Source organism: Drosophila sechellia, chromosome X (genome assembly GCF_004382195.2).
Source record: "Drosophila sechellia strain sech25 chromosome X, ASM438219v1, whole genome shotgun sequence".
Classification (NCBI taxonomy): Eukaryota; Metazoa; Arthropoda; class Insecta; order Diptera; family Drosophilidae; genus Drosophila; species Drosophila sechellia.
The window spans coordinates 21137446-21153687 of NC_045954.1; the positions used below are offsets into that span (position 1 = coordinate 21137446).

The following is a 16242-nucleotide window of genomic DNA, read 5'->3' on the forward strand; positions in this document are numbered from 1 at the left end:
GTGAGAAATAAGTGTTGCAAAAAAAAAAAAAATAAAAATAAATAAATATTAATCATTTAATATTTTGCATTATTAGTAGAATTTTATTTGCTTCTGGCAGTAAAAGAAACTAATATGTATTAGAATTTAATCAATAAGTTTAACTATATTTAAACTAACATAAAGCTCTCTGTTTGTGGCTCTATAAGAACCTCCGCAGAAACCAATTTGGTCAGTTGAAAATAAATATAAGTAAATTGTTGTGTGACAATATTTTGATTCAATTAAGGTGCTATGAAAACACACCTCTTAAAGAATGTACATCGCATTTTTCAAAATTGGTTTAACTAGTCAGTTATATTAGTGCTCAACTGTGAAAAACTTGCAACCTGATGGTTTCCTTTTGTCCTTGCTTTCATAATGTAAGTTTTCTTAACCATTTGTTCTGCAGCTATGGAGTTCATTATTTCGGCATATTTTCGTATCTGTTGCCTTGTTCCTTCACCACAGGATCAACCACATGGGGGATCGGGGACATGGGGATGTGGGGACCATGTGGGAGTAGCTACGTAACTAGTTCGAGCCTGGTCAATCACCATTACTCCAGTACTGCAGGTATTCATTCAGTAACTAAGCGGACTTCAAAGCGTCCTGAAAAGTCCTGCATGTATGTGTGTGTGTGTGTCTTTGGAACACAAACAGGTGGACTTAATCCCTTTTTAACAGGTCCTTGCTTTATTTTTAGCTCGTCACCTGGTCACGTGTTTCGGGGTGTGCAAGCATACAGTTCAGTTCAGTACATAAATAATAACTCAATATCCCAGCGACAAACATAAAACAAAATCAATGAATCTTAACTGAGTCATTGCCGGATATAATACAATTGAGAAATTTAAATGAGCCAATAAAAATGAGAACGCATTTCCATCACAGTCAGAATGTACTGTACATGCAACGCGTACGTTGTGGCCTTATTTAATGGAAAACACGACAGAATGTCCTGAAGTCGGGAAAATATTGACTCATTCTTCCACCTGTTATTATTTGCAATGAAATTGCATTTTTTCATATTCCCGCCCAAAGGCAAATCAAATAAAGCGCTTCCCTTGTGGCGACCGCAGAGTCCTTTTTATTGGATTGTGCGCCGACAATTAAATGCTCAATTTTGTAGACTTAATTTATGAACCAGGATTTAAGTGCGGATGTGGCTGACGGATTGGTGCTGGGGCAGGATGAAGGATGTGGGTGTAGTATGTGCAAAATAAATTGCAGGCTCTTTGCTCATTTCGTTTGTTGGCCACATCCTCCTTCCGCTCCACTTGCGCCTAAAGTTGCGGCTCTGTTGCCACCGGAGTTGTCGCGGATTTAGGTTAGTCGTTCACCTTAAATCAGTTAATGTTAATCAGGGTGTTGCTAGTCCTTTCAGGTGCGGGGTTGGTTCGGTGCTCGGTGGACGGGGTCGGAGAACCTGTCACTCAGTCAATTGCTTCCGTTTCCGTTTGACGCTTCCCATCCGGCGCAGGATGAGCAAGTGGTCTGGTTATGGCTGCTCCTCGGCTGGCTGTCGGCATTGTTGTCGCTTCGATGGTTCTGCGACCATATTTCCACTGAGCGAATCTTGGTTATTCTTTTGTTTTTAATGCAGGTTTCAACTTACAGGTGTTTGTATACCCTTATACAGATAAGAGATAACTCAATTAGCTTAAAGCGAAATTTTTTATGTACTCTAAGCGCTCGATCCCATTACTTGCATTTACACACTTTAATTGAATTGTGAACTAGAATAATTACACTCAGAGAAAACACCACTATCAACGATCTCGATTTGAGAATTTCGATCTGAAAACCTAGCCAAGATCGATTCATACTCAACATACTCAGATCGAGATCGAACCATTCTCAGATTGAAAATGATTTTGCGCTCAGTGTACAGCCACATCCCATATGCACTCGTATATGTGTGATTGGGTCAGTCGGCGAGGCAGCGAAGCGTTGCGCCCGACCCCTGGCAGCCAGCAACCCTTCGCCGAGCGATTGGTCAATAACCTTAATTGCTCATCAATTTTCACAGCAACATCACCAGCCACCAGCAACCGGCGACAACAGCAACTTGGCAAAGGCGCTAATCAGTCAGCAGAACAGCAACAAATCTGTCCCTGCGGTCGATGTGTGTCACTGTGCTGGATATCCGACTCGTTGGGTCCTGTGCATCTAATCAATATTTGGGAAATGGTATTGCCACTGCTGGCAGCACTAATCCCGCGCCAAATTGAAGCTGACACAGCGTCGGGAAAATGTCCGAAAAGCGGACAACTTTCGAGCATCCAGCCGCAGAAGCCGTCCTGTTGCGAAAGTTAATGCTGTGGTGGCCAAAGTTTCGCATTGGCCTTGCCAGATGCTCTTGCTGTTGGCCAAATAGGATTTGAAGGACTACTTTGGCAAACAAGTCCATGGTCGCATGACAAAAGGCGACCGCAGCAAGCGGTGGTAAGAAACTGAGCCTCGCTTGCAACTTGCAACACGAGGCTGTCACAGTAGCAACAACAGAACAGCTGCGATCCACGCCGCGTTGCAACCAAAAACATTAAAAATATTTTCACATTTTTTCCAATTTTTTTGTTTAACCCAGTTTTATATTTTTTGATTTTCTTAACATCTCACCAAAAGCCAGGATATTTTTTTTAAGGGAAAGGAATTAAAAAATACAGAAGAATTCAGTCCCAACATTGGCATCATAAGCTAATTCTTTTAGTGTAATAGAAGTGTGTACTAATTTTACTTGTCACTAAGTTACTCAATTTATTTATGGAACCCAGTTCATTGAAGGACATCTCAATAAAAAAAGATCCTTCTCGAGCGAATTTCCTGTTTTCTAGATATGGAAAAAATTAAGAAAAGTGCAGAAAAAATTAAGCAAGACAGCGGAAGACAATATGTGCGCATGAACTGAATTAAATTAGCTACCCCGCACACATTGGCACTCTCGAAACTCCACACACACACTCACATACTCCCGAGCATTTGCATAACTCCAAGCAGGACTAGCAACGTGGACGCGTCTGTGTCTGTGTGCATTGGCAAACATTTAACAGTTGCAACAGCAACAAAATAACAACAAATTAATACAACAAAATAAATAAACGAGAAAAAAAGACAAAGCAAACTGCCAAAAGGCACAACACAAACAAAAATGCGAACATTTGGTTAGTTCTCTCTTGTTAAAAAAAAAAAAAAAAAAAAAAATATGGGTAAATAAAAGAAAGCGAGAGAGGAGAAAAGTGTTGCCAGCATTTGCAGCGCATTTAGATGAAAACTTTTGCGAAAGTTGCAAACTCTGCTCTATGTATTTAAATGCTGAAATAGAGAGGGTCGAGGGTTCAATTCGATGGCAAATTAAAGGCGCGTCCAGCAACTTGTTGGCATCAGAATAGCTATAGCACATCCTTGTTTGCTGCCAGAATGAGATTTAATTAAGATTTTAATTAATTTGTTTGCTTGCCAAACAAAATGGTGAGCAAATACTTGAGGCTATTTGCGCACGGCCAATACTATTATATTTAATTAAAGGTTTTCCGTTCAGCTTTGTGTTTTCGCTGTTTTTTGCGTGTGTTTTCTGCATTGCCAGTTGAATTATCCTCTATTTAGGCGCTCCTGCCTCTTAAGTCTATTCACATCATACACCTCCTGCCAGTTGGCTTAATTGCCTTTGTCCTTGGCTTTTGCGCTTTTTGATCAGGATAAGCACTCCGGCAATAATCGTCGGCTTTTGTTTTCCTTTTGCCGGATTACATGCTGCTCCCACATGCATACTCTTCACGACAGTCGAATCCAATTTTGATGAAATACCCTTTCCATATCCTTGCATCCTTGCGCTAAGGACTGCTGAAGAAAGAGCAGCAAAGGAAGTGCACAGAAGAAGATTCTACAATTTGGATTGCTGTTAATGAAGCTGCTAAGTTTTGCTAACTAAGTTTTTTGAAAACATACGATGGCATTTGCGATTGGTAATTTTTTCAGCCATTCACGAATATTACTAATCGTGCAACTGTGCGAGCACAAACAAAAGCGACTCTTTTTTTCTCAGTGTGGATTTGGCAGCTTAATCTTCGGGTTTTGTTCTGCACCACTCCTGGGCCTGCACTCAGCAATTCCACACTTTCACAAGGTGCACTTAACAAGGTGCTTTAGAGCAAAAACGAGTGTGGACGTGGGCTGGATATTTGGTGGGTTGGGGTGGTGTGGGCGTACCATTGTTAGCCCTACCCTTTTAATGGGGCACAATCATGGCACGAACTTACCTCAATCGCATGTGGGAATTCAATTAAATAAACGAGAGTTGCAGCCAAAGGAGCCGGGACTGCAATAAATGCTTAGATTTGCAGGCGAGTGCAACTACAACTCGGCAAACTATATCCCATATCCCATATCTCATATCCACACACACACACACACAAGCGCATACACATACACTACTTGCACGCACACAGACAGATAGTAGGGATCCCCAAGCGACCGGAAGTCACTTTTAGCTTACAACGGAAGTTGCAAACGTCTGTTGGTTGTTGTTTTTACTACTCCTGGTTGCCGTTGGACTGCACAGCGAACAATGACCTATGTACAATCAAATGCAAAATATAATATACTAAATTGAAGTTAGAAATTTAATATGAATTTCGAGAACTCGGAAACTTCAAAACCTGAAGAACTTGTATTCAAAATGCACGTTTAAGTAACGAAACGATCGCCTGCGACTCCGACTACAACGCCTACGAACGGGAAATACTCTTTTGAATTTGTATCAGTTATATAAAACCTAATTGATTTGTATTAATTTAATTTATAATCTTAAGCATTGTTATAGAAATCAAAGCTTTGTTTCAGTGCACGCATGTTGCCCACATAATGTGTGTAATTTTCGTATTCAGAATAATTGAATAATTCTACAGGCCGCAGCTGAAACGCCTGATACCTGGAATTTTTTAGCTGTGCAGATGTAAAAGTTAATTTTCCATTGGTCATAGCCGCTATATTTAGGTCTGCCAAGGAAGCGGCGAATCATAGGATTGGAGATGGGCATGAGGCGTGGATTGCTGTTGGATGGAGACCATCAAAAGCGTAGATAAAATATGGCTCCTGTGTTTTATAATCGCCAGTGAGCAGCAGCAGCAGCAGCAGAAGCGGCAGAGGCAGCGAAATCATCATCCGGAGCAGCCGAAGTTACTCGTTTCGGTTCGTTTTACATGGCCGAGTCGAGTCCTTTGGTCAGGACCACAGCTTCCCTTAGTCGAGTGAAAGTTCTCCAGCGCAACGGACGTGCCCAGCCAGAAATTCAAAAACAAACCCACTTTTGGCGCGCTTTCAAAGTGTTGGATTTATTTTAGTTTTGTTTTGTTTTTTTTTTTTTTTGGTTTTCGTTCTGGCTCAGTGCAGCTAGTGGAATATAAAATGAGGGATTATCCTTCGGTGCCCAATGTGTTTCGCGTGGCCTCCACGCACAGCATCAACAGCGAGAATCCGTACAACAACATTCGACCAGCAAATGTAATCTGCAACACCACCGAAAGGCCGCCACTGGCCATACACCACCTGACCACCAGTGCATCCATCGAGCACAGCCACCCATCGCAGCAGCCGCAGCACCAGTTGCTGCACCACCCGCAGCAGCAGCACCACCAGCAACACTCGCCCTATGCAACATTGCCGCGGGGCCAGCGACTCGCGCCGCAGCAGCATCAGCAAGCTGGCCTAATCAGCACGATCTCTGGCAGCATTCCGGCCACGGGATTTAGTTCCCTGGCCGGCAGCTTTAGTGATCTTCAGTTGAACAACATCGGTAATCACAGCAGGAGCAACCACAACAGCATCAGCAACAACCGACGACTGCAGCAGCAGCAACAGCAACAGCAACAGCAACAGCGGCAGCAGCAGAAGCAACCGCAGCAGCAGCGACTGGTGCCTCTTTTGAGTCGCCTCCAGCCAGCCATAGAGGTGCAGCAGACGCAGCAACATCAACAGACGCAGCAGCAACATGTCCAGCGGAAGCAGCAGCAAGAGCGCCTGGCCAGCGGCGGTGCTGGTGCTCCCGATCCGCAGGGAGGCATCAGCAACATGACCACCGTCAACGGGGGTTACCTGTGGCTCATCACACCTGTTGCAGCCAGGTTAGTATGTGATCATATATCAATCGTGAATACATTAGTTTGAGGAAACAAACATGAATTAAAAAAGCTATTGACTGTTCTAGTCATTTGAGTTCTGAATATGCTTCAATTTAAAATTATTGTTACTGGTACTCGCCTATCTAGAATTGGAAATTATGTTCCGCAAAACTTCTTATCTCTTTTTTAATACTAAATTATAATAGTACTAGGCAAACACAAAATAATCCGCTTATAAAGGTTTTTGATTATAATTTGCTTGCCTTAAAACCTGAGTTTTTGAGAAGCGTGCTCGCTTAAAAGTGTCCTTGATGATTGTCCTGTGGTTGGCAACTTTAACATTTCTCCACGATTTCACTATGCCCCAAATGAACAAAGTGGTAAACAATTATATTTGTACTCATTGCTTTATGTTTCAGGCTGGTTTCAGTTAAAATACTTGACTACTACCTACACAGGTGCTCCTTTTTTATTAAGCGCCGACTTTGAATACTACTTAAAGCTTCAAGGTAGCAAGGAAAATACTCAAAATTCCTTCAGACAAGGAACTAATAGACGAATCCCTGAAACTGATGGCGAAACAGCCTGCTGAATGCCAGCAGGTTGAATTCCTACAGAGGACGCACACACAATTTCCGCCCGTTCTATACATTTTTAAAGAAACTGAGGAAAGGGGTTTCACGTGCTTCGCAGCTGGCAAATGGCAGCTCGTCCTTGTCACAGGAGCAACCAGGACATCCAGACCTCCATGCGGCTCCTTCATCCTTGTTGCTTGACAAATAATTGTGTTAGCGACACAAATCACTGCAAAGTGGGTTTAATTTGTTCGCAAACTATTTCGTACGAAAGTACACAAAACAAAAATCTAGATTTTTACCATTATGGCATTCTTTATTTCATATAAAGTAAATTAATAGAATTTTAATGCTAATTCAATGGTAAATTAATAGTTCGCTGTATGCGAACCGATTCATTCCGGCTTTGCGGTTTGGCCAAGTTGCTGCAATTAATTTGGCTTAGATATTTTAAACTTGTGCAAGTTGCGCTCACAGGCATTCACGGAGTGCATGCGCATAAAGCCTGATGTACGGAAGACCTGGCCACACTTGCTGCAGTTGTGTGGCCAATTGTGGTGACCAGTCACGCGTTGATGCTTGTACATGGCCCGACTAAAAAGATAGAAGATTAAGCGATATTAATAAAACGTATTCTGGAACCCAAATATACTGTCCATCCGTCTGTCAGACCCTCCGTATAAAGGTCTCGATCTCAGAAACTATAAAGGCTAGAATGTTAAGATTAGGCATGCAGCTTAAAGAGACATAGTCGCAGCGCAAATTTGTTTCCAAATGTTGCCACGCCCACAAACCGGCCAAAACTGCCACGCCCACACTTCTGAAAAAGGTTTGATACTTTTTTCATATTATAAGTTTTGTAAATTTCTTTAAAATTTTCAAAAAAAAAATTTTTTTACCACGCCCACACTTTTAAAAAATATTATGATATTTTCCATATTATTATTAGTCTTGTAAACGCTCATCTATTTGCCAAAAAGCTGGTTGCCACGCCCACTCCAACCCCCACAAACCGCCCGAAACTGTCACGCCTACACTATTGAAAATTGTTTAAATTTTGCTTCGTTTTATTGTTTGTTTTGCCAATTTCTATCGGTATACCAAAAACACTTTGGCCACGCCCCTCCCTACACATACACACCCAAAACATTCACGCCCACACTTTTGAACAATTTTTAAATATTTTCTCATTTTATTCCCCAGTATCTATCGATATTCCAATATCCCAATTAGGAAATTTGCCGTTTGCATTTCCACTAGATGAGTAACGGGTATCTGATAGTCGGGGAACTATACTTCTCTCTTGTTTATAATTTTATGGTGCGGCAAGGTCCAGAATGAGGAGAAAAAAATATCTACTTTTTTTAAATATTCGAAATATGGAAAACGTACCTTAAAAATATTATTAAAACGGAACGTGAAAAGCATTGCACAGAAAAGAGACATTATTAAAAAAAATAATTTCTGAAGCAAAATCATGCAGAAATATTGGTCGAATTCTTCATGTCTCAGGGAACATGGTTTAAAAGCCTGAAGTCCAAGTAAAGTCCATCTCTTAAATGGGAGACACATTGCCAAGAGCATTAAGTCCGCCAGGAACATTTAAATTGGCCATGCGAAAAATGGAGGAACATTTTATGGTCAGATGAGAGCGAGGTTGGCAATGGATCTCGATCGTGTGTAAGATTTCCCACGAACACCGAATATAAGACAAATTACACAGTAAAAAATTAATACGGACGATCCAGTTTAATGGTATGCGCTTGTTTCTCGTACTATGGAATTGGGCCAATGCATAGGATAAAAATCTTAGGGTCGGATACTATAAAGGCAGTTGCAGCTTCTAAGCCAATTAACAACGAATACCTTTGGGCTCTAATTAAGGAGTCCTAAAACCAAAATATCCCTAATACGGACCCATACACTACCATACGTATATTAAATTAATTAAATTAATTAGGCAAAAGGCATTTCAGTTTCTATTAAACCCTAAAATGTAGGTAGGGGACTTATTCAAACCTTGATTGGGCAAGTGGTGATCTCTAATTTTAATTTTTCACAACAGAATTTGGTTTTCTATCTCAATAATAATCTTAGCTGTTATTATCATTAAATTATCAGCGAAAAGGATGAGCCGCTTACAAATAAAATATACTATAAATTATTATTCTATTAGTGTAGGGATTACTCATTCATTTCCTTATGATCTATGAGCATTCCTACCTGTAGGAATGATGGATTGGCAGCTACTTGATCTTTAGTAGCCTTGAAAATGTATCCATGTGTAGAAAATACAGAAAAATATTAAAATTGAAAATTGAAAAACTTACCGCGAATCAAAGTTTTGCTTGCAGTTATCCGATGGGCACGGAAAGACGCTAAATGGTGGGTGACCGCCCCTGATCACCGGGTTAACACCGATAGTGGGCGTGTTGGCTGATGGTGGTAAATCAAGCGGCTGCATCTGGCTCGAAGACGAGACGGAGTTCATGATATGATTGTAGTATAGGTTTGATAATGCATTGAATTGTTCGGTCCAGGTAACATCCATGTTACGGTAAGGGTTAGGAAAAGAGCTCAAAATTGGAATAAAGTTCCTATTTGTGGCAAAACCCTGATTGGCTTTGTCCAGCCAATTTGGCTGCCACCCCACATCATTTTGCGCGACCCCTTCCACTTTAATCTTAACCGGGAAGTTGGACTCCTTCGCCTGGGTCTCCACCTTGGTCGCCACCTTGGTCGCCGCCTTGGTCGTCAACTTGTCCGTCACCTTGACTGCCACCTTGTCCGGCATCGCCTTCTTGGCTTTCGGCTGCTCCTCTGACTCTTCTTCTTCTTCTTCTTTGATGGTCGGAGTTTGGGAAATGCCACCGACTTGACGGGCGAATTCAGATGCCAATCTGGCCGCAGTGGCGGCAGATGGAGGACGACCACGTCGTGACCCGCCATTATGGCTTAGCACATGGGTAGCCGTTCCAACGTTGTATTTGGGCATCACAGGTTTTTTGTTGCGCATCTCGATTTCGCGGCGCACCACTATGGGCAGTCGATCACTAGATAGCCAGGAGTCGTTCTCCAGCTGCCTCTGCGACTGATTGGCCAGTTGGCGATACGAAATGGGGCGACGATTAACGGGGTTGTTCGGATGCTTCACTTCGGTGGGCTCCACTGGACGCTGGCACTCCGGCAGACTCGGATGGATCACCCTAGCAGCTAGAGACACATGCAGGGTATATCAAGGAACTGTTTTGCTGAGCGAACTATTTTGTATGTAGTACATACCAAGTGTTTGCAAAACTTACCTTCGTAGCGCTCGTAAAATTCGCGGCGCTTATTGTTGTAACGATCCGAAAACATGCTTCGCATAATTAAATTGATTGAATATGTTAAATAATTACCCAATAAAAACCCAGAAGTGAAATACGACTTGCGCGCAGCGAACAAAGTAAACAATGAATTTTTAAAACACCAAAGTCACTTTCCTTTGACACGTGCTGTAAGAAAAGAAGACCGCCATCTTTGTTCGATAGATTTAAGCTGTCTAGTTTGGTTCCACTAATCACCGATAGATAGAGTTGCCTCCGATAAAAAGGTGGCAATTATATTTTAGTTCATTACTTTGAAATAAGCCTCTTTGGAATATAATTTCATACCAAACGTTAGCAACCCAAGATCATCTTAAATCGTATTTTTACTTTTAAAAGGCCCAAAGGCATAGTTTAGGTATAATATTAACTGGGACTGTTTGTTACGAATAACAATAGGAAAAGGAATAAAGGAATCAGCTGTTATAAAACAGTTGTTCGTGCGTTTGTTTTTGTTTTCAAACTAATAAAAGACGTACTAGGCTATATTTTTGTGGCGGTGACACGCCTACAATTATTGGTATTATAATAGAGATAAACTCAAACTAAATACATATCTCTCTCCATTGTGGAGTTATTAATTTTGGCCACAAAAAGTTATCATTCAGCCCATGGTGGAGTAGAAATTTCAAAACAAATTTAATGCAGTTATAACCAATGTAGGCGGTTGTAGAATCCTTATTATTATATACGTTTTTCCACTTAAAAAAAAAAACGCTTAAAATAGTATGGCCTTAATTCGATTACATAATAGTGCTTGCACCTATTTTTGTTGCATAAATCGATTGGCATTTTTTAAAAACAACGTTGAGTACTAAACAACACATAAAATCCATCTCAGCACTTGTGACTACGCGCGGTGCCAAACTGCGCAAATATTGGCGTTCAAGTGCACTCATGAATGTATTCACGAATACCTGGGTGACAAGCTGAAGATCCCTCTAAAAAATTCCCACCACCCTTTGAATTTTTTTTCGCATTTTCACTGCTTTTTTTCGCACATTTTTCAGCGCCAACAATTTTATGTGCGCTCCTCGTTTTTGGGTGCCAATATTTATTTGCATATCATTGCGTGTGTGGGTGCGAGTGTGCGTGTGTGGGTGTGGGAGAGTGGGTGGGTGAGTGTGGGTGGCTGGAAAGCTTCGTGCCCATTCAGTTTGTTTGTTCTTGTGGATTTTCGGCCTCGTTTTTGGCAGTCGTCCCCCGACCACAAAACAGGATGAATATTTTTTAATCAGCAGCAGCCTCACACAATTTTTGGAGTGCGGAGATCCAGGAATGGGCATTTCCCTTGATTGCACTCTGAACACCCAACTCGCCGCCCACTTCGATTTTGATTTAGAGAATGCAACTTTCTCTACTCTGCAATTGCACACAAACAAAATTGTGCAACATATATGATATGTAAATGTAAAAATATAAGTAAATATATTAATGATATATATATTTATAAATGTTCTTAATTTTAAAACAATCTCATTTATTTAAATATTAAATATTTTTACGAGTATCTAACTGCCAGTATCGGATTTTGGCCAGTGTCTGATTTCCACTCTGCTCGTTTTTTGCAGCATTTCGGTGGCCATTGTCATCGCCGCTCTGGCCGGACCCCAGTGGCTCTTCACGGAGGAGAAGCTGCCCAATGCCAACTACAATGGGACGGCCAACTTCAAAGCCCTGGACGATGGCGCCTACATCACCAAGTACACCAAGTCCAGTCTCTGGATATTGTGCACCACTCTGCCAGGTGAGTTGATGTCCGTCCAGCATCACAGCACCACATTCCTTGGCAGCTTTTGCACCACCAGCAAATGGAGACAAATGACATGCATGGTGTTGGGCTGCTGCAGTTTTCCGGCTTGGGTTGTGGGTGGGGTCTTTGTGTTTCTTTTTCTTTTTTTTTTTTGCCAGCTGCCAACCGAACGAGGAACAATGACCTTTGGGCTTATTCGGCTTTAAAAACTGCGGGCAGTGGCAGCGGCAGACTGAGGGCTTCGGATTTGACCAAATTAAACTGCAGTCAGCCGGGTGGGGCGGTCAGCCAATCAATCAGCCAGTCACTTAATTAAGGCTCACAACTGACAGCTGTCCTTTTTATTGTATTTTTATGTGAAGATTAATCTGATCAGAGGAACTTCTGTGATGTGTTTGGCTGCAACTGGCTGTGCAATTGGAAATAATTGCCTTTATGAGTTAAATCGATGCTTGAAAATATATGCAATTAATCACTACACTTAGGCTTGCCACAATCATAATTCAAAATGCACAGCCCAAATCAATTTACATTATATACATATATCCTAGCTGTGAAGCCATCGAATAATATTCGTTGCAAAAGTATAGCGCCTTTTATGTTGCCATACTTGCACAATTAATTTATGCACGAGTATGTCTTATTGGTGGAGCAAGAACTGAATAATAATAACAGGAAATAGGCTCATTATTTGAATTTTTTCTGATTTTCTTATGCGTCAACAAACAAAAGGCAATCGAATGTAGGCCCACACGGGCTTGAAGATGCTCCCCTTTTTAGTGGCCCCTCTTTGAGGGGAGGATCCCGCCGAGCGACAGGATTAGCTCGACCAGGTGGGTGCGCATGTCTGCGATTTGGTCCACGGCGATGAGCAGCGAACTGGTGGCGTATCCGCATCTGGCTACATAGTCCGCAACGTGGTCGGTCATGCACATCAGGTGGATTCCGGATGCAGGGTCGCGGCCGGAGCCTTCCTTGCCAGCCGCTTGGCGCTCCTGCTGGAGGCAGCGACCGGTGACCAGGGCGAACTTCCAGGCCTCGAGGGGCGCCCGTAGAGTTTCCGACACCGAGGCAGCCAACGGCGAATGACAGTTGTCCAACGAATCGTAGTGGTAGAACTTGCTGTCCGGCCGCGAAATCAGCAGTAGGGACCAGTGTCCGTGGGGTCTGCGGAATTACATTTAAAGTTAATAACAATTTTATGAAATATATACGTATAATCGCTGAATAATAATGAATATTTAACCCGCTAGAGTAGATGGGTTATTAGAATCGCTAACAGGCAGAAAGAAGCGTAGAAAAGTCTATCTGGAAAAGTCCGACTACCTGTGCCCGTTCATCGATCTGTCCGTATGTAAAGATCTTGGAACTATAAAAGCTAGAAAATTGAGAAAGCATGCAAAATGAAATTACCGACCTGGGATGGGTGGAAAGCGGCACCAAGATGAACTGTTTCTCGTTGAGACGGCGGTCGCGCACCATGGCCCACAAATGGCGCATGTCCATGTGGCGCAGTCGTGCGGCCAGGCCCGGATTCAGGAAGTGCAGATCCGACTCGGAGCGGTAACGGCGGTGCTGAAGGTAGGCGTAGTAGAAGGCCACCAGCCGCTCGTTGACGCCCTCGTGAGCGGACTGGAGCAGCTGGACATCCGAGTGGCGCAGCGAGATGTCCATGAAGCGGAGCGCAACCAGGCTCTGCTGGCCCACCTGATGCGGTCCATCCCCGCTGCCTCGCTCCAATGACAACGAGGTGCTTGTATTGGAGTCCCTGTTCTTGTTTTTGTTCTTGCTCTTGCCGTTGCCCTTGGCCTTGAACTTACCCTTTTCTTTGAACTTGCCCCTTTCCTTTTCCTTTTCCGTTTCCTTTTCCTTGACCTTGCCCTTCGCATTTGGCTTGGTCTTCACTCTTCGGGAATTCTTATCCTGGAGGGGCTCCACCTGGTTTTTTGTTTTAAGCAGCTTTTTGGGCGCCAGCATCCTGACTTCAATAATCCTGGGCAGTGGTGTATTTTCCTGGGTGGCTGGTGTATCTGTTGTCTACATTTGGGTTTGGAATTGTTTACCAGCGCGTGCTAGGCGTTACAAAAAGATTTTAGGTAAAAAAATGTGGCTGTTTGATAAGTCGATTATCACAATCGGTTACAAACGATAAACGGACTATTAGTGGTACCCATTCGTTATAAAAAATTATAAGTATTTTAGAGCTAATTTTCTCGACAACAGAATTGAACTATTTTTCGGTCTGGAATGTAAATACATACTTCCGCAAAAACTAACTATATGAAGTTGAGCTTCCTTTCAGTTAAGACGAAGGCAAACACTTAAAGACACTAGAATATTCTAGACACTAGACACTAGAATATTCTCGATCCTTGCAATCTTTATTTTTATCGATAAGTGTGTTGCGAAAGCCCATTAAAAAGCACATCTCTAGAAGGTTTTATACTAATATTGTATACTTTATTGTTTGTTTTTAGGCCTGGATGCTGATTCGTATAACTGCGTTAAGATCGACTACTTTTCCAATGAGGGTTATCAGCCGGATCCGCACGACTCAACCGCGGCAATACCCTGTAAGTGCCAAAGTATCATTAGTTGTCTAAGAACTGTGTGGTATCTGTATGCTCGTGTCTTGTAGGGTAAAAGGTTATTCTAAATTCGTTAACAAGTAAACATGTAACTGGAGGTGCGTGTCTGTACCTTTAAAGAACACTTTTCTGACCAGGATCGTTAGCCAAGTACATATATCTAGCTAGATATGTCCGTATGTCCGTTCGTCAGTATGAGTTTAAGCTAACTAAGGGCTATCTTATAGCGTGGCACTCGACCATATGGTTCCCTGTTAGAGCTAAGGCAATTACTGCATGGGACCTACCAATGGTTTGTTTTTGGGATATCTAATTTCTGCACACATTGTCATGTTGCATACGATTTTTAATTTTGTTTGTACAGTGTAAGGGAATGGTGTATGATTTCACAGCTAATTTATGCCGGAAGTTCCTTTGGTCTACAACTGCAATTATGGGCTGTTCGCCCGATGAATCCATCTTTACTGGCGCGTTTAAATATGCAACTAACCCTTAATGGGCTTAACTGGCATGGCATTTGGCATTCAACCAGGTGAATGCCTTCCCCATACCTCCAGCCAACTTACTCCGGGAATGACTGGGCTAAACTGAAATTGATTTATTGTTGTTAGTTGGCCTAGAAACGCACATGCACATAATACAAGTTTAGTTGGATGAATTTTAATTAAAGGCCTTTGGCCTCCATCGACAAACTTTTGTCCCTGTGATTTGTGGGCTTTTCAAGAACAGGAAGTAGTGTGTAATTGAAGTCAGGCGATGACAATAGCTGAACATTTTCAAAATCCATTATAAGACTTTCGCCCACATTCCATGGCAGGCGATATCAACTAGCCCAAAAACACATTAAACTGCTAACCGCCCTGCCGAAAATACCAATATCCACACCCGGTTGAAATTCCATTAATTTTCACACAATTGGCCATCGATTTCAAATATTCCCATTAATTTTGTTTTGTGCGAGCGGTCAAAACTAATTTGAAACTGGCCTCAGGGGACAATTTCGAAAATAAAACTATTAAACAGTCGGCTGAAAATGGATGTCGCTGTGCGTGCGGCTTTTTCGCAGGTCCTGTCGCTGTCTCTACGTGTTTTTGCTTAGCCGCAGGATATTTTCTCACTCGTTGACAGGTCAAAGAGAAAACCAAAAGAAAGCAAAGCCTAAAAGTCAGAAACATGGGCCAGACTAGTGTTTTCTTTAATAGAGGGATCAAAAAAAACATGGGCACGCTTTTTAAAAAAGCACTGTTGCGAATAAAAAAATACACTGAATGGGATTTTTAATGTATGTAAATGTATATAAAATAGGTTATTTAAAATAAATTCTAACGTAATAAAATTTTTACTTACAGATACGGTCACCAAGTCGTGTCCTATTTTCCTGGCTGCTGGTGTATTTCTAGTGATCAGCTTCATAGTTTTTCTGATCCCCACTTGCTCGCATCAAAACAATCTGTATTATTTCAGCGCGGGAATTCTTTTCATTGTTAGTGGTGAGTTTCAAAAATTTGAAAGGGTCTAAGGATAATAATGACACCGAAATTGCGTAATCACCCTGTAGGTCTAGTGATGCTGATAGGATTGATTGCCTATATATCAATACTGAAGGCGGAAATCGGGTCGAAGTTGAGACCCCGGTCCACCCTTCAACCAGCCCTCATCAAGGTCTCCTATGGCCAGAGCTTCTTCCTCTTCGTCTTTGGATTCATTGTCACGGAATTCGTTGGAGTCTTGAATATATTCCTCTTCATCAATTTGCAGGAGGTTAGCTACTACAGTGTGAGTAACTGAGCTAGGCCTAAAGAATTCATAACGCTTGAATATTGC

At 42.1% G+C, this 16242-nt stretch overlaps 3 protein-coding genes across 5 annotated transcripts; 1 reads left to right on the forward strand and 2 right to left on the reverse strand.

The window, feature by feature from the left end:
- The first annotated feature begins 5208 nt into the window (after positions 1-5208).
- Positions 5209-16206, forward strand: LOC6615191. The gene is made up of 5 exons (XM_002039568.2): positions 5209-6140; positions 11649-11824; positions 14308-14403; positions 15768-15908; positions 15977-16206. Exons 1-5 carry the CDS (start codon positions 5425-5427, stop codon positions 16204-16206), a joined length of 1359 nt encoding a protein of 452 aa, XP_002039604.1. The 5' UTR covers positions 5209-5424.
- Positions 7004-10220, reverse strand: LOC6615192. Its single transcript, XM_002039569.2, has 3 exons — positions 10015-10220; positions 9043-9925; positions 7004-7306 (listed from the first exon to the last, which is right to left on the reverse strand). The coding sequence occupies exons 1-3, from the start codon at positions 10076-10078 to the stop codon at positions 7144-7146; spliced, it is 1110 nt and encodes a 369-aa protein (XP_002039605.2). The 5' UTR covers positions 10079-10220; the 3' UTR covers positions 7004-7143.
- LOC6615193 (sentrin-specific protease 8) lies at positions 12376-14911 on the reverse strand. 3 transcript variants are annotated; one of them, XM_032724893.1, is made up of 3 exons: positions 14706-14910; positions 13248-13902; positions 12376-12997 (listed from the first exon to the last, which is right to left on the reverse strand). In XM_032724893.1, exons 2-3 carry the CDS (start codon positions 13805-13807, stop codon positions 12607-12609), a joined length of 951 nt encoding a protein of 316 aa, XP_032580784.1. In that variant the 5' UTR covers positions 13808-13902; positions 14706-14910; the 3' UTR covers positions 12376-12606. The 3 variants fall into 3 exon arrangements, with proteins under 3 accessions (XP_032580784.1, XP_032580786.1, XP_032580785.1); XM_032724895.1 differs by having other exon boundaries at positions 12905-13192; positions 14706-14911; XM_032724894.1 differs by having other exon boundaries at positions 12905-13199; positions 14706-14911.
- Positions 16207-16242: the final 36 nt, after the last annotated feature.